Source organism: Enhydra lutris, unplaced genomic scaffold (genome assembly GCF_002288905.1).
Source record: "Enhydra lutris kenyoni isolate GAN:26980312 unplaced genomic scaffold, ASM228890v2 scaffoldscaffold16, whole genome shotgun sequence".
Classification (NCBI taxonomy): domain Eukaryota; kingdom Metazoa; phylum Chordata; class Mammalia; order Carnivora; family Mustelidae; genus Enhydra; species Enhydra lutris.
Window position 1 is genome coordinate 13,448,027 of NW_019154100.1, and position 24,720 is coordinate 13,472,746.

A 24,720-nucleotide genomic window follows, 5' to 3' on the forward strand; every position below is an offset into this window, starting at 1 on the left:
TACAGCAAGTAAGATACCTGAAAGTAGAAATTCTAATCAGCTTGGTTTCAAAGTCTATGAATCCTTTATCCATTTTGGCTTAAATGTATTTCAAAGTGTAAAAGATGCAAAAATGCCTCTCTAGAATTAATGGAAGGTAAATTAGATATCAGAAAGGAACGAGGTCCATAACACTGGGAGATAGGAATGAAGTGGAATATGGCCTTTTAAATATCAATAATGCCAAGATGACAGGTTCAGTTTAGAGATATTGTATGCAGAGTAACTGGAGGATAATTATCTTATCCAGGACGCAATTAAAGATACTGAATATTATTAAAATTATTTTGATTTACATCTTCTATTTCAGAAATCTAAATGAATATATAATGGCTTTTTACAACACATCTCTTTGCCATTTAAGAATTTTCTATTTTTTTTAAAGATTTTATTTATTTATTTGAAAGACCGAGATCACAAGCAGGCAGAGAGACAGGCAGAGGGAGAGGAAGGGAAGTAGGCTCCCTGCTGAGCAGAGAGCCCAATGTGGGGCTCAATCCCAGGACCCAGGATCATGACCTGAGCCCAAGGCAGAGGCTTTAACCCCCTGAGCCACCCAGATGCCCCAAGAATGTTCTATTATTAAATACAATTTATTTGAAATTATCATTTTATCATCACTCATAAGTTTAAATTAGTTAAATTAAATTATAAAAATACATGTTTGAATATTCTTTCCTTTTAAACAAGATCTTTAGGCACAGTATTGTATTAAGAGAGTTCTCTTTTTATGGGTTCTTGGGTTTAAACACTAAGTATTAAGAAAAAGATTTCTATTTTTCAGAAAACATGTTCAGCTAGATTTAGTATATTTCAAAATTAGTAGTTTTCTGTAAACAGCCACATGAAAAACAAACTTCCTCACATCCATGGATGCAAAAGTGAACAAATAAACCTAGACCTAAGTATAAACTATAAACCCAACATGACTGAAATGTAGGTTACTTAAAATGCTCCTGGAGATTTGTTAAACACACTACACAAAGGGCTACATATAGAGTTTCGATATGCATGGGTTAGGGGCATCTGGGTTTTAAGCCTGGGTGGTTTAGTAGGTTAAGCACCTGACTTTTGGTTTCCGTTCAGGTCATGATCTCAGGGTGGTAAGATGAAGCCCCACATGGGGCTCTGTGCTTAGCACAGAGTCTGCTTGAGATTCTCTCCCTCTTCATCTACCCCTCCCCCTACTCTCTCTCTCAAATAAATAAATCTTTTACAAAAATTCACCAGTTGACCAAAATAATGCTTATAAGCTGATAAATTATACTTTTATGATATCACATGATCTCCAGTTCTTCATGATTAAAACTAATCTCTCTCTCTCTCTCTCAAAGGAAAGAGAAACCAAGATTGTACCATCTTTAACGCCTTAAATATTGTGACTGAATTTTAAACACTTCCATTGTTTACTTAATTAACTTCTTGGTACTTGTAAGTCCCCATCTGCAGGCTGAGCCCACCCTATTAATAGGACCATTTGCCTAAGATAGGGGAAAAGGAAGAGTCGGAAGATCTACCTACATTTAGTGACTCCATAAAGAGTCAGCATTAATTCCAGTAATGACATTTTCATTGTTCACTATTTTCAAGCCCTCCTCTTTTCTCCCAGGCCTGGGAATTAGGTAAAGAGTTGAAAACCCACAGTAGTTTCCTGTCATGGGCTATAAATAAGCCAACGCCTCTCTCTTCGTCATCACATCTTCTTCTACTACTTGTCTGCACTTCTACTCCTGTCCTCAAGTCTCTTAACCTTTGCCCATATACACTGACTTCTTCCTCTTATTTACTGCTGAAGCCTTCTCCATTCATGTTCCCAACTCAAGAATAGACAGATCCATTCTCATTCCAAAAGGGATTTGAAGAAAATGGAGATGGTCTTTTTTTTTCTGTATTCCTTTAACTGAACCAACCTACAGTTATCAAAATATTAACTGAAACATTATGTTGTATTTATTCTTACTAGAACCAACAGAAGCACCAACATAAAGTAATGATATAATATTACCTTCATTTACTCAATAAAAGTAAATGTATAATAAAATAATAAATAAATAAAATAAAATATATAAATATTTTATATAAAATAAAATAAAATATATTTTAATATATAAATATATATTAATATTAATATATAAACATATTTTAATATATAAATATATTAATAAATAAAATGAAATATATTTTATTTAAAATAAAATAAAATATATAAATAAATAAGTAAAAAATAATAAAAGTAAAAGTATATACTTGGTATTTCACTGGTGGCTACAATTCTCTATCTGGTTAATGCAATGTTTTCAGACAAAAAATATATATGAACACAAATCTCCAAAGACTTCTAATGTTCTCTATATTGTGACTAATATTCTCATATGGAAGGTCTTTACACACCTCTCTAAAGGGTCTTTAGAGAACACAATTTCCTTGTATCATGCATAGCTGAAAAGATTTGTTGATAACTTTTACCAATTCACATTTGAGTGTGTGGTTTGAAAATGTGAACTAGTAATTTAACTATGTATTTTTACTTTCTTATTTTTTATTATGTTCAGTTAGCCAACATATACTACATCATTAGTTTTTGATGTAGTATTCAATGAGAACTAGTAATTTATAATGCAAAAGAAATCATAGTGATTTCAAGCTTAAGACAAATTTAAAGTCATATGCAATTTTAAACTATTTAAAATTTCAAAAGCCATAATAATTTTATTCATAAATAGTTATCTGCTTACATTTGCCATCATTTATATATTGCTATTTCTAAAATATGGTGCACTTGTAAAATGTATAGGTCTGAAAATTTTACTTGTTTAGACTGTAATTAATAATTTATTTTGTGAAAGGATAATATGAATTATAGTTGCCTTACAGGATGATTTCACATGGTTGCAAGGGTAAAATGGCCAACTATTCAGTCGCTATTTTTATTATGACCTTCATTCAAAAATCAAAAGCAATGCTAACTGTCACACTTTAGTGATCCACAACGCCAGCCATTTAGGTCTCCTTTGTGATAACTATAGAGCACATTTAATTTTTTTAAGAAAAAAAAAAAAAAGAATCTAATAACACTCTATGATCACCTGAATACTCATGCATGTCTTCCTTACAGTGCTGACCAGCACTCTGCAGGTCAAAAACTGTGGCAGCACTCCACATCTTCAAGACATTTATTTTTAATTATGTTCAAACTTCAATTGATGCAGTAAATTCCACAAATACATTTTGTTTTAATTTCAGGAAAATAACTCAAAAATGCCTAAACAGAAAAAACCCCTTACATCAATTTCAAAGGGTACATTAAACCTAAATTTCACTTTTTATTAGAAGTCACCAGGAATTTAAAACACTCCATATGCAAAATATAGAGCTTCTGGAACACAGACTATTCTGTTCACCTTTCCAAAGAAAGGGCCAAAAAGAAATAAATTAGGATTTATAAATAGAGAACTTCAATTTTAGTCCAAAGACTTTACAAATGGTTATCAATATATCATTTTTTATTTATTTTTATAATCATTTATTAAAAATAAATTAGAGGGCACAGTGGGGTTTCTTTTTTTTTTTTTTTTTAAAGATTTTATTTATTTATTTGACAGACAGAGATCACAAGTCGGCAGAGAGGCAGGCAGAGAGAGAGGAAGGGAAGCAGGCTCCCCGCTGAGCAGAGAGCCCGATGCGGGGCTCGATCCCAGGACCCCGGGATCACGACCTGAGCCGAAGGCAGCGGCTTAACCCACTGAGCCACCCAGGCGCCCCACACAGTGGGGTTTCTTATATAAAGACTAGAGCTGCATGACTGAGTGAGAGGTGGAGTGCTGCTACAGAAGGGATCTGCCAAACAGTTCTTCGTGATCAGCTCACCACTGGTCATTCAGGACGAACAGAACAGCATTCAGAACCTGAAGGTAAGCAAGCAAGAAAGGCACATGGGGATGAGGTGGTGACTGGAGACCTGGCAGAGAAGAGGTGCCCAGGATGCAGCTAGGAGAAGGCAGGTGCCACCCCCAAGTACTCTTCTTTCAGCTGTCTATTTGCATCTTACATTTTCTACTTTTCCATTCCAATAGCCTTGGGTCTTTATATGTCCTTTCAATGGCTAATCTAAGGCCTCTGCCCTAAGTCTTCACCAGCACTAATACTCAATGCAGTATTATTTTTAAAAGACTGAAATCAATTAGTGTCCCTCCTTCCCTCTCTTTCTTCCTCCTCCCCCCTTCTCCCTCTCAGTCTGTCTCTCTCTCTTGGTCTTAGTCCCATTCACACTTTCTCAGGTGTGAGCTCAAGCGCTGTTGCACACTTGCACATTCTCTCTCCCCCTTTTCCTCTCCCTCGAACACACATTAAAAAAACACCTTCTTCAAATTTGTTTTCTTCAAGGTTTTATGTTGACATGATATAAACCCAAGTGCCCACTACAAAATGCCTTTTTATTCTGAAGTGTTTTAATAAAAGCAATGCTTCTTAGATGTATCTTTCACTTTCTTTAAGGGGTGGGGGGTGTAGACAGAGGAAGAGGGCAAGTAGAATCTTAAGTAGGTTCCACACCCAGTGCAGAGCCCAGCATAGGGCTCGATCTCATGACCCCCAAGATTGTGACCTGAGCCAAAATCAAAAGTCCAAAGCTTAACAAACTAAGCCACACAGGTACCCCCCTTTTACATTTTTTTCTAAGCTGGATGTGTGAGATCTCTGTGCTACTCCCTCAAGCCTTCTAAATTGCACATGGTAGCTGGCTGTGGTGACGTGGGTAGATGCCACACTCATCACATGACACAAGCCTGGTTTAAGAACTGTGAGGGGGTGAGCTGGCGAAAGAGTAAACCAGAACTTATGTGCATAAATATTTCAGGTTGGCCTTCAGCTATGGGTCAAGATTACAGCCTCAAATAAGTGTCTGAGGGAAAGCTATTCCCACGTACTACTTATTTTGGGTATCAAGAGGACCATAATTATTTCCTACATTCTTTATCAAGTAAAAGTCTGCTTTCTTACATATATAGATAAGGAAAGAAATAATAAAAGAAGGTAAAAGTCTAAAGCAAGTTATCAATTTTACCACCTTTAACATTTGAAGATTTATAATACTATAAAACTTGGAATAACATTAAATATAATTTTTAGCCCCACCCAAACACAAATTTATTTTGAATAAACCATTTTAAATGTGATTTGAATTATTCACATTAATTTATGAAAAGGATTAATACAGTATGCTTTTTATTTTTCAAGAAAAGATGTATAACACCTAAGGGTTGGTCCCAGCAGGTCACTCTCTGTTAACGTTAACCTCACAGAGGACAAGAGTTAAAACTGAGAGCAATCATGGAAATTGGGGAGAATACCAATAGGGAGCTATTGTAGCCTTCATAGGTATGGAGAGAGCTTTTTAGATTCTAAAAGCCATTTAGGTTGTTAATTCACAGTTCTGTGGCTTAACCATGTGCATCCCATGATCTCTCATCTCTTAGGGTTTTACTCATGCTTTCCAGACTAGCTCAACTGTCCATACTTCTGGCAGGCCTTTCCTGGTCCCTCCCCTTCTCCAGCCCAGATGAATGGATCTGTTCATCTTCAATGTCCTTAGAGCACTTCAAACACACCTGCTTAGTAGCCCCAATCACACTGACTTACAATTACGTGGGTGTAGCTCTTTCAAAGATAGGAGCTTGTGAGTGATTGAACGACCCAGTCATATGTGTCTATGTTTCCTTATAGCAGAAGAGGACCTAAGGCATACCACATCTTATGCTGATGTCACTAAGATGTCTTCTAAAATGGGAACGAGGAGGGTCGCCTGGGTGGCTCAGTCAGTTAAGCATCTGACTCTTAGTTTCAGCTCAAGGTCATAATCTCATGGGTTGTGAACTTGAGCTCTGCATCAGGCTTCCCACTCAGTGTGAAGTCTGCTTAGGATTCTCTCTCTGCTTCTGCCCCTCCCCCTGTTTGCGCTCTCTCTCTAAAACAAATAAATCTTAAAAAAAAAAATAGAATGGAAAAGAGGGGAGGAGAAAAGCTTTGCTTAAAAGATGAGATCATACTTTATCTCCACCTCAAATTTATCTTTCCATTCTAGATCCATTAATATGACATAAAAAATAAGATAAATACCAAATACATGTACATGAAGGCAAAATCACTGAAGATATTAGCATACCCCTAGAATAGTTTAATTCCAACTCTCAAAAGTGTGAATGTGAGTAGGATATATGGGTCTCTGTAAATTTTTGAATATAGAAAGTCATTCAGAAAAATACTTTTAAATATACCTTAGAAGTACAAAATTAAATGAGAAAGACTAGAAGACTCAACAAATATGGTTTAATTCAGCATCCTACCAAGTAAAATTTCTTGAAGTACTTCCTCATAGCTCTATTACAGCAATATGTTTTTGTTCATAATCAAGACCCTGGTGCACTTCAACGTTTTGAAGACATTTACACGTCATGATAAACTACAGATTAAATTATGTGCAGTATGATGTTAGTATTAAGTACATTTTATTGGTTTATAAGATTTTAAAACTTTGTGTAATGTCTCTTCTGTCCATTAAGCAGACTTTGGTTAAGATGCCAAATTTCCTGTGCACATTACTCAAGAGAATTATCAAACGTGCACATGTGCATGTACACATGCACACACACGTGCACACACACAAACACACACACGTGGCAATTTAAAATAAGGGCATGCACTGTATAAAAGTTATAGGAAAACATTCAAAATGGAAAAAATACTCCCAGTTCTCCTCAGGGGTAAAATTGCTGTCACCTGGTATACTGCATACTTAAAACGCAAAATGCTTCTACAATGCTTTCATGATGCATTTAGGAGTAACTTGTCATCCCCTTTGTGACTTTAAAAGTAACTTGTCAAGAGGGACTTTTGATATAGGCCCAATATTTAGGAAGAAATGAACTTAGATCTGAGCTCAAATTAAAAATCTTATCACATCCATGGTAGGAAAAACCTAGCCACATAAATCTCTGAATACTGACAGTCCTAATTTTCATCTCTTTCACCACGTGCCCTAAGATATATAGTATCTTCAGAAAAGTCATTTTTAAAGGACAAGAGACAGAATGAAAATGTTTCCAGAACCTATTTACTGTAATGTTTGCAAAGAATCTCATTAGAATAAATTTACACTAGTTCTTTTACTTTCAATAATACACTTTAGCTCATTTCACAGCTGTATCCCTTACAGCAGTCCACACTGAATATATCATAGTTTCGCTGCCTGTAGACAAATATAATGATGTCAGCAGGTGTTTACTTTGTCTCTTTCAGGGAAAACTACAGCTGGAACGCAAGCCTCCCGGTCCAGGACACTGCAAAAGTCAGCACTTCTACTGTCGCTAATACTCCTATTCAAGAAATATTGTCAGTTTATAAACTTGGAAAATGATCCCCTGAAATTAAAGGTAAACTGCAATACTGCAGTTAGCACAGCACAGATAGCCAGACCTGGAAGGTGGAAAAGAGCGGAGTAAAGAGAACTCTGAGAGTGAAAAAAAATTTGAGGCTACATAGGAGAAATAAATGAGATGTGTAAGTGTGCATGCAAGACAGAGAAAGCACGTGAGTAGGATATTTTGGAAACAGTAAAGAAAGATTTAGGATGTTTTGTTATACGGTGTTCAGTATAAACTCCTGTGTTACACTGCCAAGATAATCCACAGTTTAAATCTATATAACATTTTTTTTAAAGGGGTGAAAAAGAAGAGTATCATTATACTGAAACTAAATACTGAGTTAAGACTTGAAGCAGCTCTTTATGCTTTTCAATGTTAAGATTCATTGCATCATGGAATATGAAAATGTATTTGTATTTGATTATAGGCCATAAATTGTTTAGATAAAATGTTATTCTATGTCACAAAATTGAAGAAAGCTATGAAAATCAATGCTAAAATCTCAAAACCACTGTCAAATGCTCAGTCAAGATACCAGAGTCAAAATATTTATCAAAACACAAATCTGTAATTTTTTATCTACCTATGTTCGTCTGAAAGTATTACAACAAAATTTCTGTTATTACCTATTATCTGTAACATATAATGCTAATTGAAATATCTGAACCTTAATCTATACAACCAAATATTAATTTCTCTGAGCTTTCCCTATTTTACCCTCTTCAATTAAAGTACTAGTATATTTAGGATACTAAGATGTTTGTCCTTGCTGCTAGTCTTACAATAAGAGTGTGGTTGAGGTCAAATCCCTTAGCTTTAGGTACCTGAGTTTACTCTTCCATTAAACAAAAAGTGCATTACTTCTTATTCTATATTTAAGAAGAAATTGTGAGAATTTAGTAAAAGAACATGTGATCTGAGTGCTTGGAGAACTGTAGAGTACCACAAGAACATAAGCAGGTATTGTCACTATATCCACTAAGCTGTAGAAACCAAATGGGCAACTGCTGAATGCATTAACGTCAGAATTTTTCATTAGTATCACTTTGATTTCTCTGTGCATGTTAAATGATTAAATCAGCCTAAGTCATCACAGCTCCTTCATCCTTACTACCTGTATTCCTTTTACTAAAGATTTCACTGTATGATCAGACTGAAAACCCAAAAGGAGGGCACACGGGTGGCTTGGTCAGTTAAGCATCTGACTCTTGAGTTTAGCTCAAGTCATGATCAGAGTTATGAGATGGAGTCCTACATCAGGCTCAGTGGGGAGTCTGCTTTTCTCCTTCTCTCTTTCCTTCCCCTTCCCGGCTGGTGTGCTTGCATGCTCTCGCTCTCCCTCTCTAAAATAAATAAATAAATCTTTAAAAAACAAAACAAAACAAAAACAAAAACAAAATGAGCCCCTTGTAGGTATCCTAACAAGTGTGCTCATGACTACGTCAGCATATTTTCCTCCTAAATGTGCTTTTATTCTTATAAACTGGGTCCCTGAAATTACTTTCCTCTATTTTCTAACTACTTACCTTCTAATTACACAATGATATCTTTATGGAAACTTCAGTGGATTTCTTGAATGACAATTACATCGTAATTGAAGTTACTGGAAAACACAATGTGCATTGTACATTCAATGGATTTCTTGAATGGCAATTACATCATAATTGAAGTTACTGGAAAACACAATGTGCATTGTACTGTGCTGAACTTAAAACAAAATATGGATCAGTCTAGTAGTTCCTCAAATCATAAAATATAAAGCTACCATAAGACCTAGCAATTCCATTCCTAAGTATATATTTAAGGGAAATGAAAATACATGCCTACATAGAAACGTGTACATGAGTATTCACAGCAGCATTACACATTATAGCCAAAAGAGAGGAAACAGCCCAAATATCCATCAAGTGATGAATAAAATGTGGCATATCTACAAAATGGAATGTTATTCACCAGTAAAAGGAAATGAAATACTGAAACACAATACCACACAGATGAACCCTGAAAACATGCTAAGTAAAATGAACCAGTAACAAAAAAAACAAAGAATTTTTAATTCCATTTGCAAGGAATATCCAGAATAGGCTAATCTGTAGAGACAGTAAGTAGATCAGTACCTGCCTAGGACTGATAGGGAAGAATTGGAGAATTCAAGTGTGAGAGACTATGGGGTTCTGAATATTCTGGGGGTAATGAGAATGTTCTGAATTGACTGTGATGATGGACACACAAGTCTTAAAACCAATCAAGCTGCTAAACACATGGCTCTGTGATAGCAATTCCAATATTCAGCATATGGCCAACAAAGCTTAATCTTACTTACAATGATAGAGTGCAAGAATCACTCCTCTAATTTCCACATTTTTCATTAAATTAAATTAATTTAGCTTCTGGATGATTTGATCAGGACAGAAAATTCGATCTTGAAATCTCTGAGAACTCCCATCATGATCTGAGACATCATGATGTTCATGGTGCTGCAGTGCTTGGTCAACCAAGTTGGAAAATCCACCATGACCGCTTCATACTATGTAGGCTCTTCCTGTGGAATTTTCACAGCAGAAGCAGTTCCAAGCCCATCCTTTTATAAAACAAACCAAGGGAACTGAAGAAGTTACATTAAATCTTGCAGTGAGAGACAGGAAGTGAAATGGATCTTAGCAACAGTCAAAGCTTTCCTTATGGATTATTTGATTCCATAAATCCAGATCCATTTTGATGACTCTCCCATTAGAGATGTATAGTCACCACTGCAAACTGTCAGAAGAAGCTGTTTTATAGAGCGATTGAGCCCTATGATCTTTTGCTGCATTTCTGTGATTACCTGCACCAGCCCAGGGCAGCAGATGCCTTTCTCTGCTGGCTACGCTCATTCCACAAGGCCCCTTAACTAATGAGGACTAGCGAAGCACAACATGGAGGAAGTGGAGGGAAATGTCAATGTTGGCCAGAAACAGGACTGTTCAGACACTTCCGTTTCATTTTGGCATTCCATATTTTCTCATGCAGTCATTCTCTAAACCTCAAAAAAGTATCTTTTTAATATTTTCCATCCCTCTATTTAAGCATCAGCTTTTGGGAAACCTCGCAGGATTGCCAAAGGCAAAGGCTGTAGACTAGGGCCCCACAATCCGACTGTGACTCACTGGATATTGTATGTGGTCAACAGGGTTTCTCTCATGACATTTTTCAAAAAGTGAATCCCGTCTCTAAATGACGGCAAATGACAGCCCCAGAGAAGGGCAAAGGAGTGGTGTTGCTTCTTTGGTGAGCCAAACCTACACAAAGAAGAGTGAGCACAACCAGCCTCTACACCCTGCCTCTTCCACTTCAGTCATGCACGTTCTCTGTCACTCACCCTGCCAGAGATATACTACACAGATGTAAGGTTTACTTCTTCACACATTGGTCTAATCAAAACTGTAGAGGAAAAAAAAAAAATACATCAACTCACCCTTATATGTACACCTGAAAGGAAACTCTGTCTTAGAAATAATTCTGTTTAATTATCATTACCTAAAGACAGCTTTCTAATAGAAAATTTTCAAGGAGAATTATATTAATTCATTTACAAAACTAACAATCTTCTAAAATTTATCAATTAGCATATGACTTAACATTTGCAAATATGTTGCTGTGTTTTACCCCACTAAAAGGACTTGGGCTCCTAGATTTCATACGTCAAACAAAAGCCAGGCTCCTTACAGTGTCCCAATCAGCGCTGTTCTCTATGTGCTCTCCATACTCACACTCACCCTTCTTCCTATCCCACCTCATCCCCAGTTTTCTATGCGTCAGAACTTCTTACTGTCCCTGAACACACATTCCATTTAATTTCTTCATACCAGCTCCACTCATTCTAGAATTCCATCTCGCTACAGCCTTTGTCCATTCCGTAAGCTGTTTATTTGTCAAACTCATGTTTTAGGAAATCTTCCCTTTCCAGGCTCCTTCTGCAAAATAGTAATCCCTTTCTCTGTTCCACATATATATAAGTTTCTTATTTTTGCAATACATTATCTAGACAAGAATTACTTATTTACACGTGACAGAGAACTTCAGGAGTGGGGTCCATGTGATATTCACATTTGCTCCCCAGCACCAAGTTTGGTGGCAAAAAAAGCAGTAAGGGCTTGGAGTTTTGCATAAGCAAATTGATCGTCACAAACATGAAGAAAAAAGTAACCTAACTCTGTGGACTGGATTCCCTGACGTGGCAATGATGGAGTGGCTCTGAGTGAACTACATTTCCCACCGGAAAAAAAATATGCATTATATATAATACAATACCGACAGTACAAAACAAAATATATGGCTTCCATAAATGTGCATAATCTATGAGCAAACACATGTATATAAAGATCTTCCTCCCTTTATGATGGGGTTACACCTCAAAAAATCCACCCTAAGTTGAAAATATTGTAAGTTGAAACCACATCCAATACACTGAACCCACATATATAGAAAAAAACAACAGTTCATACCATTATTCCATCTGGGTCTGTTACCAGCACTGCCTTAATGACAGTATAATCAATGTAAACAATACACAACGAGTATTTTATAAAAATCATGTTCGCGGATATGCTGGCACACAGATGCTCTTAGAAGAAAAGTACTTCTTGGAAATTTGTGCAGGCACTGCAGTTTGAGGATATCGTTCAGGCACCAAAGTGGCAAACACAGGAAGACAGTTAGACATAAAAGGATCTTAAACTAAAGTTGCAAGTTGGTGGAAGGTAATACAACACTTAAATATTAAAAGGCATTTTATATGAGTGAGATCTTGATGCACAGAAAGTTTGAAATGAAATTTTCCAAAATAAAATGTTAACATAACTTTGCTTATAATTAATATTTAGCGAAAAGTATCCTTAGTTGTGCACATTTTTTAAACATCGCCACTTTGGCATGCCTATAACATTTGAGGTAGTATAATAATGTCCATAGTGCCGGACACATTATGAAGTCCTGTGTAGTCATTCAGCCATGCAGGACTGTGCCACTGGCACGTGCGCGCCATGCCACAGTTATTTATGCATTTAGGCATGGATGCATATGTGTGCACGGGTACACCCAGAATGATGCACTGAATCATTTTTGCAATTCTATCAGAAGCTCACACATTATACACAAACTTTAGAAAATGTACAGCTAAAACAGGTTGTAATAGCCATAGGAGAGCTGAATAGCACTCCTCCAAGCTGAGAAACATTTTAGTTTCTTACAGAGGATACTGAAATCTGGAGTTGTATAAGTAGGATATTTACATATATGCATATACATATGCAGAGCATATACATCACTCGCGCATACACACACACACACACACACACACACACACACTGGCATATGTACTTTGGGAGAGGAAAGAGGACTGTGAGAGAGGATACCTCAGCACTCACTGTACACTTCCTACACCCTCTCACTCACAGCATCACAGAACAAGGAAGTCTTGCCAAGAATAATCTCAGGTGTTTCCACACAAAGGAATTTTGGGACGCACAGACCCACTTAAACAGTCACACCTCCTGCACTTCCTGCGTGGCAAAAATATGCACAATCACAAGTAAAAATAAAACACTGAGGCAAAATGTCTCTGTATCTTAAAACTATACTTTGAACAACTCTGCAAACAGCAGAGCTGAGGGCTTGGTGACTATGAGCTGGTCCTGACAGCAGGAGCAAGGAGAACGGTGCTGGATACCGAGAAGCTTGATATGCATGTGTGGATCCAAGGAAGAAGAGTGAAAATGAAGAGAAAAAAAGACTCAGATCCAGAGACAAACCAGCTCTGCAAGAAGGCCTTTGTGGTTCACACCTACAGTAAAAGATGACAGCTATTGAGTCCTGACACTAGCCAGACACCATCGAAGTGCTCTGCAGTTTTGTCTCAAGATCCCTTGAAAATCACGTGAACAGGGAGATAACTAATATAATACGTACGGCATGGCTGAGGGACGAAAGACGCCGAGATTAGAGTTCACATTCTCAATAAATTACAAAATGAGGTCAAGATTCATATGTGGCTCACAAGTTCATTTTGGAACATTTCATTTATTTATTACACACACAAAGGCGCATAAATACACATTTTACTACTTAGCAACCAGTACTACTTTCATTTCAAGCTATGGCTTCAATTCAACTAATCTCATTCACCGTCACGGGGAAGTAACTGACCCCTCTGACGTGCATAGTTACGCCCTCTGGTTTGGAGAGAGTAAACAAAAATCATCTTTAAATAATACAACCCAAATTTGAGAGAGAAAAGAAAAATAATCAGCGACCAAAGAGGCAATATAAGTGTTCGATGCCATTCTTCAGCAGGCACATTACAGCACAAACTTGCAAATACTCCCATCTATAACACTCAGTATGTGCTGTTACTGCTACCACTATTACAACCCAAGAGATAACTTTTTATCCAGACAGTGTGGCACAATTAGAAAGTCCTGCATTCACCATACACCATGAGTTAAATGAGTCCCACTACACAATCAATGCCCATGCTCCATACATTTGCTTGGGAAATTAATTTTCCATCAAGCTCTCTAGAGAGTGCTAGGTTAACTACCTGGATAGTATACTGTATTTATGCACACACACACTATCCACTTTTGAGCCACTCTTCTATTCCCCCCATCCTGGGGGTGCTCAACACTGTGTCGGTGGAACAGTTTGGGGGAGCGAGCTAATAAGCAGGAGGCTGCCTTGACAACTTGTTTCCCAGGTCAACTTAGCAGGAATTCAGATTATGAGACCTGCACCATTTCCCAGAAGTTCAGGAGGATACTGCACGTCAATTTTCCGCTAGCCTCCAGGGAAGAGCAAGGAAAAGCAGATATGCAACTACATGCTTCACTAGACCCAAGTCAGCCAGAGACCCCGCACATGTAGAGCGCACCTGAAAATCTCACAAGCTGGCCGGCTCCATTGAACCTTGACTATATCACACCATTGTCTTCCTCTTCAAGAGACTGTTACCACTTCCAAACTTGGTCCCCAGGTGTTCCCCTCTAGGTGGAACAAAAGACAAAATGTAGACCCATCTTCATGTATGGCTTATTATCTACTTAATTTCCATGTGTACTTTCTCTTTATAAAATACTTGTTTTTAGTGGGAATCCTTTCATCAGGGCAACAAGTAGTGGAAACATGTAGCACAGGTTAGACTGAGGCTGTGAACTGTCACCTGAGGGTTCTGCCTGCTCTTGCTGCGACTCATGGGGTGGAAAGACTGCGGATCCCTTACCGGAGAAAACATACAGATGACAAGCAGATGAAAAGATGATGTTCAACATCATAGGTCATCAGAGAAAAGGAAATACAAACAACAGTGAGATACAACTACATGCATTAAAATGGCTAGAATTCAAAATACCAACACCACCAGCAGAGACATAGAGCAACAGCCACTCCCCTTCATTCGTGGTGGGAATGCAAATGGTACAGCCGCTCTGAAAGACAGTCTCCTCACAAAATTAAACATTCTCTTTACCATATGATCCAGCAACTGCACTCCTTGGAATTTACACAACAGAGACAAAAACATATCCGCACAAAAACTGGCACACAGATGTTTACACCTTGGAAGCAACAGAGATGTCCTTCAATATGTAAATGGATAAACCAACTTTGTTATGTCCATCAATCAGTATATTATTCACTGATAAAAAGAAATGAGATTACAAGCCATGAAAAGACACAGAAGAAACTTAAATGCACAATTAGTAAGTGGAAGAAAAGGCTACATACTATATAGTTCCAACTATATGACATTCCAAAAACAGAATAAGCATGGAGACATAAGAAGGTAAAAAGATGAGTGGTTACCAGAGATTTGGGAGGATGGAGGAATGGGGTGAGGGACAAATAGGTTGAAGCACAGAGGATTTTTAGGGCCGTGAAACTACTCTGTATTATACTGTGATGGCAGAAACACGTATTAGTGCATATATACCTTTGCGTATTTGTCCAAAACCATAGAATGTATGAGAGTAGTTGAAGCCTAATATAAACTATGGATTTTAAGTACAATAGTGTATGAATATTAGCTCATCAATGATACACATGTACCACACTGATGCAAGATGTCAGTATTAGGGAGAAATGGGGGGAAGAATGAGAGATACATGGCAACTCTGTGCTTTCTGCTTAATTTTTTTATAAACGTACAACTGTTAAAAAATCAAGCCTATTAAAACTAATTCTTAAAAGATGATTTGCCTGTTTTCACCTTTCTTCCCTTGCTGTGCTGCTCCCCCTTATGTCTTACAAACTCCCCATGCCTTTATAGCCATGCATAGCTTCTTCTGAATTTAGAGACATCACTCAATAAGTTCTATAGGGACTCTCTCTCTCTCTGATGGCCTTTATAGAGTCCCCTCTCCAATATTACCCACATACATGGTCATTTGAAAATTACTGTCCATATAAAGAAGCACATTTGTGCCTTTCCCCCATATCTCCTTATTTCATTTATTTCCTCATAGCATAACTTTGGTACAGCAAAAATGATACCCTAGAGATTATGATTTTACCCAGTAGACTATGCAAAATATCAGTTAGCTGAATAGTGCTTCTGGAAGTTGAAAGGACATCCTTTTGGTTAGGTCCAGTTGTATATCAGAAGCAGTAGATGGATTACTTTTTAGTGTCACTGTTTTCAGTCCTGCCATGTTTCCTCTATTCTTTCCCAACATGTTTTTAATTGTTCTATCACTTCCCCTAAATATTGTTTTTCTTATTGCTTGTGTATCCTAGGATTAAATGCAAATTCCTTTATTTTTCATCATTTTAATGAATTCTAAAGTGTCAAATATAAAGTGCTGATTTAAAAAAAATGGAAAAAATCTCTACCTTATGACTCACTGGCACCTCTAACTCACACTCTATGATGTTCTTGTGATATTTTCCAGATGCCACTTCCCCAGTCTTTCTTTCATTAAGGACCATTCTAATGTGATTTTCTATGAATTCCAAGGCTCTCTTGAAATTCTAAGAGAGCCTGTTCTATATATTTACCAGACAGAGGCCTTTGCTCTCCTCTTCCCAGAGACATCTCAGTGTCCAGTGTCACCAATCTGACTTACATGAGAGATTAAGAGGTTTCATTTCCTTAGAAAAGGAGCTCAAGCACACCATGCTTCCCCAATAATCTAGTTAGAATGTCAGCATCTCATCCGACTGCCGTTAGGCCGGTTTTTTATATTGTAATCATAGGCAGGGAAGAGTTTGAGTATGTGCTATACTCCATAGCAATCAACCTCAGCCCTGATTGGGGCTTCTCTTATTTTGCAAACCAGGTTGCTACCTACAATTTGCATAACGAGTGACCTGAGTTACCACAGTCTGTTAAGATATTAAAGCTTCAAAAAACCACTTGGGCTTTTCATTTTTTGATGCAAATAATCAATACGCTCTTAATGAATTTTGAACACTGTGTTATATATGCTAAGAAAGAAGGGCAGGGAAACAAGATATACACAGTAGTTTTTAAAAATGTATTTAAATAATCATCTAATATGTAAAATTAAAAATTGCATAAAACCAATTCTGTGAAACATTTAATTTGGAAGGCATGGCTGACAAGACAATTTCAAGAAACTAAAATTTCAGATTCTTGAGAAATCCCCTGAAATATAGCACAAAATAAAGAATAAAAATTCTATTTATATAATTCACTATGAACTTGCTGCTCAAAATAGTTTTATGGTATTTGGTCCATGCTATCTACATTTAAGTGTCAAACTAATAAGAAAGATGAGACTGTTATAAAACAACTTCTCTTCCTAGACTTGTTTTATTCATTTTTCATGGAGCCCCTTGGTTGGAAAAGACAGATAAACGTGTTGAATCTATAAAATTCCTGCTTGTTATGTCATTTTTAGGAGAGGAAATATAAAAGAATGGGAGGAGAACATTTTCTGAATATCTACTATATTTAGGACAGTGTACTAGACACTTTCTATTTGCTACCTGTTAAAACTTTGCAAATGGCCTCACACTTCAGAATTTCTGTCACCATTTTAAGGTGAAAAAACAAAATCAGAGTTTAAGTAACTTGACCAGTTAGGTAGAGGCAGATTTAAACAACAGTTTCTGATTCCAAGGTTTGTGTTCTTTCCATTCCCCAATGCTGCCTCCCTTATAATTTGTTGGAGTATCTAACATTATAAATGTATCAATTTGTAATTTCTATTGTATTTACCAAAAAAAATGATTTCAAGAAAGCACATTACTGGACTTGCTCCAGTTGTTATAATTAAATAACCATTGTATTACACAACAGAATAACAGCAATAATAAAAACTGTCATTCACCGAAGTTCCCATATATATCAAACACTGCACTAAAACATTCCATATGCTACCATATTTAATTAAACCTCAGAAAACCTCTATATAATACATATTATTTATCCATATTAGAGATGAAAGAAAAAGATTCAGGGAGATGAACTAACTTGATAATATTGATAAAATACAACACTGTGATCCATGTTACTCTGGGTTGACACTAATGCCCATACTCTGTCCACTTTGCTCCATCCCTATCTTTCATTTAATGAGCAAACTATATTCCAAATTAAGTATAACTGAAGTAAAGAACACTTATTAGGATAATGCAACCCTCATGTTACTACTACCTGGAATGACATCCCTCTCTCCTTTCTTATTTATTAATGAATGGTAGGATTCGTATGCATTACAGAATATTTTATATTAGGACAAGGTACATGAAAGAAAATAAAAGGATAGTACTTATTTTTATTCTATAATGAAGAAGTAAGGGATTACTTTACATACAATTAACCATGTAAAGGACACAGTGATTGCTGTTTAAAGTATTGCCTTGTATTGGATGAACTTACTTCAAAAGTGATTAATGTGAGAAGTAATCTCCTTGAGGAAAAACACACACCTATAAATATCCTAATCCCCTGAATTCTGAACAAGGGCTAGTGTATACTTCTTCCTTGCATTTCAATGTAATTTCACTGTTATAAAAATTAACTCAATTTGGGACTATACCAAAATTAAAATCTTTTGCATAGTGAAGGAAATCATCAGCAAAATGAAAAGCCAACCTTTGAAGCACAGAAGATATTTGCAAATGATACATCTGATAAGAAGTTAATAACCAAAATACATAAAGAACTTACATAACTCAACACCAAAAACCCACAAATAACTGATTAAAATGGGCAAGACAACCTGAATAAAGATTTTTCCAAAGACTTATCAAGATGGCAAACAGACACATGAAAAGATGCTCAAAACCACTAATCATCAAGGAAATGCAAATCAAAACTACAATGAGATGCCATTTTATACCTGACAGAATGGCCAGAATCAAAAAGACAAGAAAAAATGAGTAGTAGTGAGAAGGGAGATAAAAAGGAACCCTTATGCACTGTTGGTGGAAATCTAAATTTGTGTAGCTACTGTGGAAAACAGTATGGAGATTCTTCAAAAAATTAAAAATAGAACTACCATATGATCTGGCAACTCCACTACTGGGTATTTACCCAAAGAATACAGTAACATTAAATCAGATAGGAATCCCTGTGTTTACTGCAGCATTATTTACAATACCCAAAAGATGGGAGCAACTCAAGTGTCTATAAATAAAGAAGGTGTGTGTAGGTGTGTATGCGTACATATGTGTACATAGACACACACATAATGGAATATTACTGAGCCATAAAAAAGGATGAGATCTTGCCATATGCCAAAACACGGATGGACCTAGAAGGTAATATGCTAAGTGAAATAAGTCAGACAGATAAAGACAAATACCCTATGATTTCACTTATATGTGAAATCTAAAAAAACCAAACAAGTGAATAAACAAAAACAGAAAGCAAAAACAGACCCATAAATACAGAGAACAAAATGATGGTTGCCAGAAGGGAGGGGGTAAATGTATGGACAAAATGGTGAAGGAGAGTGGGAGATACAGGCTTCTAGTTCTGGAATGAAAACATCACGAGAATAAAAGGTACAGCATGGGAAGTATAGTCCATGGTATCGTAATGGCATATGGGACAGATGGTAGCTACAATTGTGGTGAGCATAGCTTAATGTATAAATCTGTCAAATCACTATATTATACACCTGAAACTAATGTAACACTATACATCAATTATACATCAATTAAAAAATAATAAATTTAATTACTTCATTAAGACCTTTCTGAAAATATGTCTGTGACAGAAATTGATAGAAGTGGAGGTATTCACTATTTTCTGTCCTACTCCTGTTAGTCCATCACATTTTATTCAATGCATTGATAATCTCAATTTAGAATTGCCAGGTGAATATTATTAGCCATAATTATTAGTGAAAAATTCCATACTCTAGAATATTAAAGAATGAAAAGCACTTATCAGTAACTATCTTCCAATAATAAGTGCTTTACCTCTGGGTGTATGAAATAAGTTTTTCAACTATTCACACAAAGACAAGTTACCTTTCAAATAAATGTGACAAAGAAGTGTTAAAACATTTAACTTTTGTATTTTAATAAATATTTTAAATATCTTATATTCTGGAGTTTTAACTATTAAAAAACAGCAGAGTACTGATTTAAATATCTCTGAGTTATTTCACTTTATCAATATTATACATTTTCCATTATCTTGTTTATTATTCAAATCGGTTTATAGCTCCACCAATCCAGTTAAAACATCCTTTCCCAAAACACTGTTAGGTATCTTATCAATTCTCCCTTTTACTTGATCATTTCTGAAATATTTCTTAATTCCTTTCCAGTCTTTCAGAAGTGTTTCACTTTTTGCCACCATCCCCTTCATAAAACATGTTCCATTAGCGCATACTGCCACTTTACTCAGACCTTTTATGACCATACCTTCTCTGACTCTTCCACTCGTCTCTCCCTGACAGTGGCCCTTTCAATTTCAATATTCTCTGTGAAGTATCCTGGCCCTTCTTTTCAGTATTTTTCTTCTTTTAAGGATCCCTCCAACTACCATGCTCAGTTCCAAGCATATACTTTCAGCCTCTTTCTCCTAAGCTACCCATCCAATCACTAGTTTCCCCATTAGATTTATTCATCTGAATGGATTACTACCTCAAGTTTAGCATAGCTAAATTAAATTGATATTCTTCTCTAACCCCAGGAAACCTGCTCATCTTTCACATTCTTGGTTTTAAGTAACTGGGTGCAGATATGATGGAGATCTTCATGGGATGAGTTCCTCCTCTCCTTGGCAAAGAGCTCCCTACACCCTAAAACAGAATAATATTTTCTGTAGTGTGACCCCCAGCCTGCCTCTACTCACTCTTCACGTCTATTCCCCTTTGCCTCTCAGTCCCTCTCCTTACCGACCTCCCAGCCTCTTTACTTCTCTCTCCATCTTGGACAAAGAATTTGTCAATCCTCTGCGCAAAGCTTTCCAACAGTTTCCACTTGCCTAGAGGTTAAGCTCCAGACTCTTTACCAAAGTTTAAAGGTTTTCTTACAATCTTTCCCAACCCATCAAATTGGCATTATACCCATTCACTCCTACCAAAGATCCTAGACATGAGTTGCAGTACTTTGAAAACCTAAGAATGTTGTTGTGCCTTTCATTTTCATTTTCTCTCTTCCTTTGGTTTCCAGTGTACCTCCATGCCTCCCAGAAAAAAAAATTCAGCTCTCGCCCTTCAAAACCCCAATCAACATTAACTCCTCTTTAAAACTCTCCACAACCTCCTTTATCAGCTACACAACATTCCTGTTGTCCTAGTGTTTTGTTCATGAGTATGGCACCACCAGGTTGTAATTGTTGGGTATTTACAGTATTGTTCAGTTGTGAATTTCTTTTTTTTTTTTAAAGATTTTATTTATTTATTTGACAGAGAGAGATCACAAGTAGGCAGAGAGGAAAGCGGGGATGGGGGGTGAAGCAGGCTCCCTGCTGAGCAGAGAGCCCGATGCGGGACTCGATCCCAGGACCCTGAGATCATGACCTGAGCCAAAGGCAGAGGCTTAACCCACTGAGCCACCCAGGTGCCCCCAGTTGTGAATTTCTTGAAGGAAGGGATGATAATATCCTAGTCAGCCTCTACCTCACTGACTTCCTGTAACGCACACAATAAGTCCTCATAACTCCTTGTTTTGAGTTGACTTGAAAAAACTTTTATATAATATACACTTTAAATTTTCATATTCTATACATTAGATATCACATATCATGTCTTATAGACCTTATGTATCATATACATATATATTACATGTATACACACTGGTTAATAAACTATATATACATATGCATATGTATATTTATGGTGTAGGTATGTGTATATGTATACATACATATCAAACATATCAAACATCAATGATAGGCCCTTAGATATCATCTTTTCTAACCAATGAATATTACGAAATCTGAAACGAAGAACCAAAGTCATTAAATGACTTTGCCAATGCTCTGTAGCTTGTTAGAGATAGACACAGAGTTAGAGTTCCTGTCTAGGAACTCTAGCTCCTCTTCCAGTAAACCTTTTACTACATCCCTGCAATTCAATGATCTGACCAATAGTGCTGTACGAAGACCAAGCGTATTCTACTGAAATAGACATCCTGGATGGTCTCACCTCATTTTCTCTCCCAATTCTCTTCCTGATTTTTTATTTTCATCAAGTGATACACACTTATGATTCTTTCATCTCTACATTTTCATTTCCAGTATATCCCTCTCCTTTAAATATTCCCTTGCTCTTCTGATAGCAACTCTCGATCTCTTTACACAAATAAAGAGATTTTCCTTCACCCCCAGAAAAAAAAAATAAAGAGGTCGGTATTTTTCTCCCCAACTTATTTCACTGTTTTCCACCAAACCAAGGACCACCGTCAGAAGGCTGTCCTTATCATCCTCACCATGCTAGTTGGTATTCGCACACACACGACTCTGAAATGTACAGATCACTTTCTCATAACTCACTCATTCAATCTTCATAATACTGTGAATAGTCTGAAGAAAGTATCATCACATTTATATGCTGCTGAGAAAACTAGGGGTCAAAAGTTAAGTGAACTGCCAACCTTCCTATAGCTAGCAAGAGCTGGAACTGGCACGAGAACCAAGGTCTCCATACCCTTGCTCCTGAGAGTTTTCCACTATTTTAAACAGTTTATTGGCTTGTGTTCCCACCATGACATTTATGTTGACATATATTGGCACCTCAGATGCTGCACAGTGAATACTGCCTAGACTCTTCTTCGATCTGAATTACTGCTTGGCTTTTCTTAGTTTAATAGCACAAATTTCAACCAAGCCAAGTACTATTTCGCCCAACACTTACCTGAGAAGCTTTTACCAAGCATTCAAATAATACCATTTAATGGTAAATTATAGTTTGATTACTGTTTGTTGTGATGACCAAGCTTTTGAAAAGTAAGATCATGGGTTTAGCTAAATCAGAGCAGGTCTTCAACTCTTTGTTTTAAGCTGAGACAAATTAATATGATTTCATCTGCATCCACCAATCAACTAATATTTAAACTCCAAGTGTTAACAAGAATGGCTAATGCTAACGTTCCAAATGGCTTTTCTAAAAGTGTGTGTGATTTTTCTTGCAACATGTGGAGACATATTAGGTACTTTGGCTTGTAATAAATTGCTGTTCAAGCTGCTAAGTTGCCAGATAGATGCTACTTCTTTAAAATTTTAGAATATCAGTGTAATTGTAGAGCAAACTAATCTGTCTGCAGCAGGGGGCTACAGACAGTTGAAGCCGGGAAAGAGATCCATTCTGTAATTTGTTTGCAATCCCATAACAAATACATCTTTTCCCTCCCTTCTATTGCAGCCTTCTCTTAATGTTTAGGCATTGCCAAGAAACTCTTAATATATCCTTACCCCTAAGCAATAGGAATAATTCTTCTCACTTCATTCCTATGAACATGCCAAGTTTCAGATCTGCTGAAGAATTCTCCTCATCCTTTGGCGAGGGTGGGGGGTTGGGGGGTGGGGGGGTGGGGGGGTGGAGAAGAGCCACTGGAGAAAAGGGAGTAATTCCTCACTTGGTATTGTTTTCCTGCCTGTCACTGTCCCACCAGGACCTCTAGTCAGCACTTTGCCTGGAGGTTCTGAGGCACTATTAGTTGCTGCTTTTGTTAGTTGGTTGGAAACAAAGCAGAACAATTCTCAAGGCAGGAAAAGTTTAAACCTAAACATTCTTACAATTGTGCACTTTGAAAAAAAAATCGCGCAATTCACTCGTTAAGAAGTGGTCTTTACGCCCTCTCCGTGAGCTCAGTGGAGCCCCATTCGCCTTTAACTGTTAGAATTACCCTGGCTTGGCTTGTTTCCACGTGTCCCACATATCACAAAGCTATACTTAACAAATTCAACTCCATACCCACATATATCATGGCATTGAGCAAACTGCAAGACAGAATAAAGACCGGCTCTAAGCTGTGTGCCCATTCTTTGCTGGAAATATATTCAAGAAACTCCTAGTAGAATAAAAATCCAGAGGTTAAAAATGCACTTCGTTATGAAAGTGCGGTGTTGGTTGTCCTCCTTAACCACAGAGCTGCGAGAGAAATATCATTCCGGTGACTCACTAATGCCTCTCAATTGTTAGGTTTTTCTTTCCTAATAGCATCGGACATGACCTAATTTGCTTCCTAGTAGTCATACTTTTCCCCTTAAGGTCCCAGGACACCCAGGCTCTCAAGGGGCGCAGGGGTCCCTCCTGAAGCCCAGCAGTTTTGTAACATGGACCTGGACGCGAAGCTGCGAAGAAGGGAGAACTCTGTCCCACTTACCCGTCTTCCACAGATACAAGGTGGGTGCCTCCGCCTCGCCCTGAGCCGCAGCCCCGCAAGCTCCCGGGCGCAGCAGCAGCAGCAGGAGCAGCGGCAGCAGCTGCAGGACCCCCCGGCGCGGGCCCGCAGTGCCCGGGCTCCGGGACGCAGAGCGCCTCGCTGGCAGCCCCATGCCGCCCGCAGCCGCTCCAGGGTCCGGATCCGGAACGCGGTTGGCAGGGAATTTCTCTTTGCCCTCACACCGTCTTCCCAAGGAGTACAGAAAGCAAAGCTCTTTCCTGCTATTGTTCGTTTCAGATGAAAAGGAGGGAAAGCGCGTTTAACACCAGGGAACAATAGCGTCCGCGGTGGCCTTGGCTGCAGTCGCCACCGCCGCTGGCGGGGATGCTGCTGCGGCTGCCATTCCGCGCAGAGTGGCAGGTCCTAGCGGAGAGGGAGGCAGCCGTCCGCAGGGGGCCCCAGCTGACTGAGCAGGTCC

General features: G+C 37.5%; 1 protein-coding gene across 1 annotated transcript in view; it reads right to left on the bottom strand.

The window, feature by feature from the left end:
* The window catches only part of LOC111147355 (thrombospondin type 1 domain containing 7A), a 442,849-nt gene extending 418,435 nt beyond the window's left edge, over nucleotides 1-24,414 (bottom strand). The window contains exon 1 of the mRNA XM_022503356.1: nucleotides 24,243-24,414. Coding sequence (XP_022359064.1) covers nucleotides 24,243-24,414 — 172 coding nt within the window. The remainder of the gene's footprint in view (nucleotides 1-24,242) is intronic.
* Nucleotides 24,415-24,720: the final 306 nt, after the last annotated feature.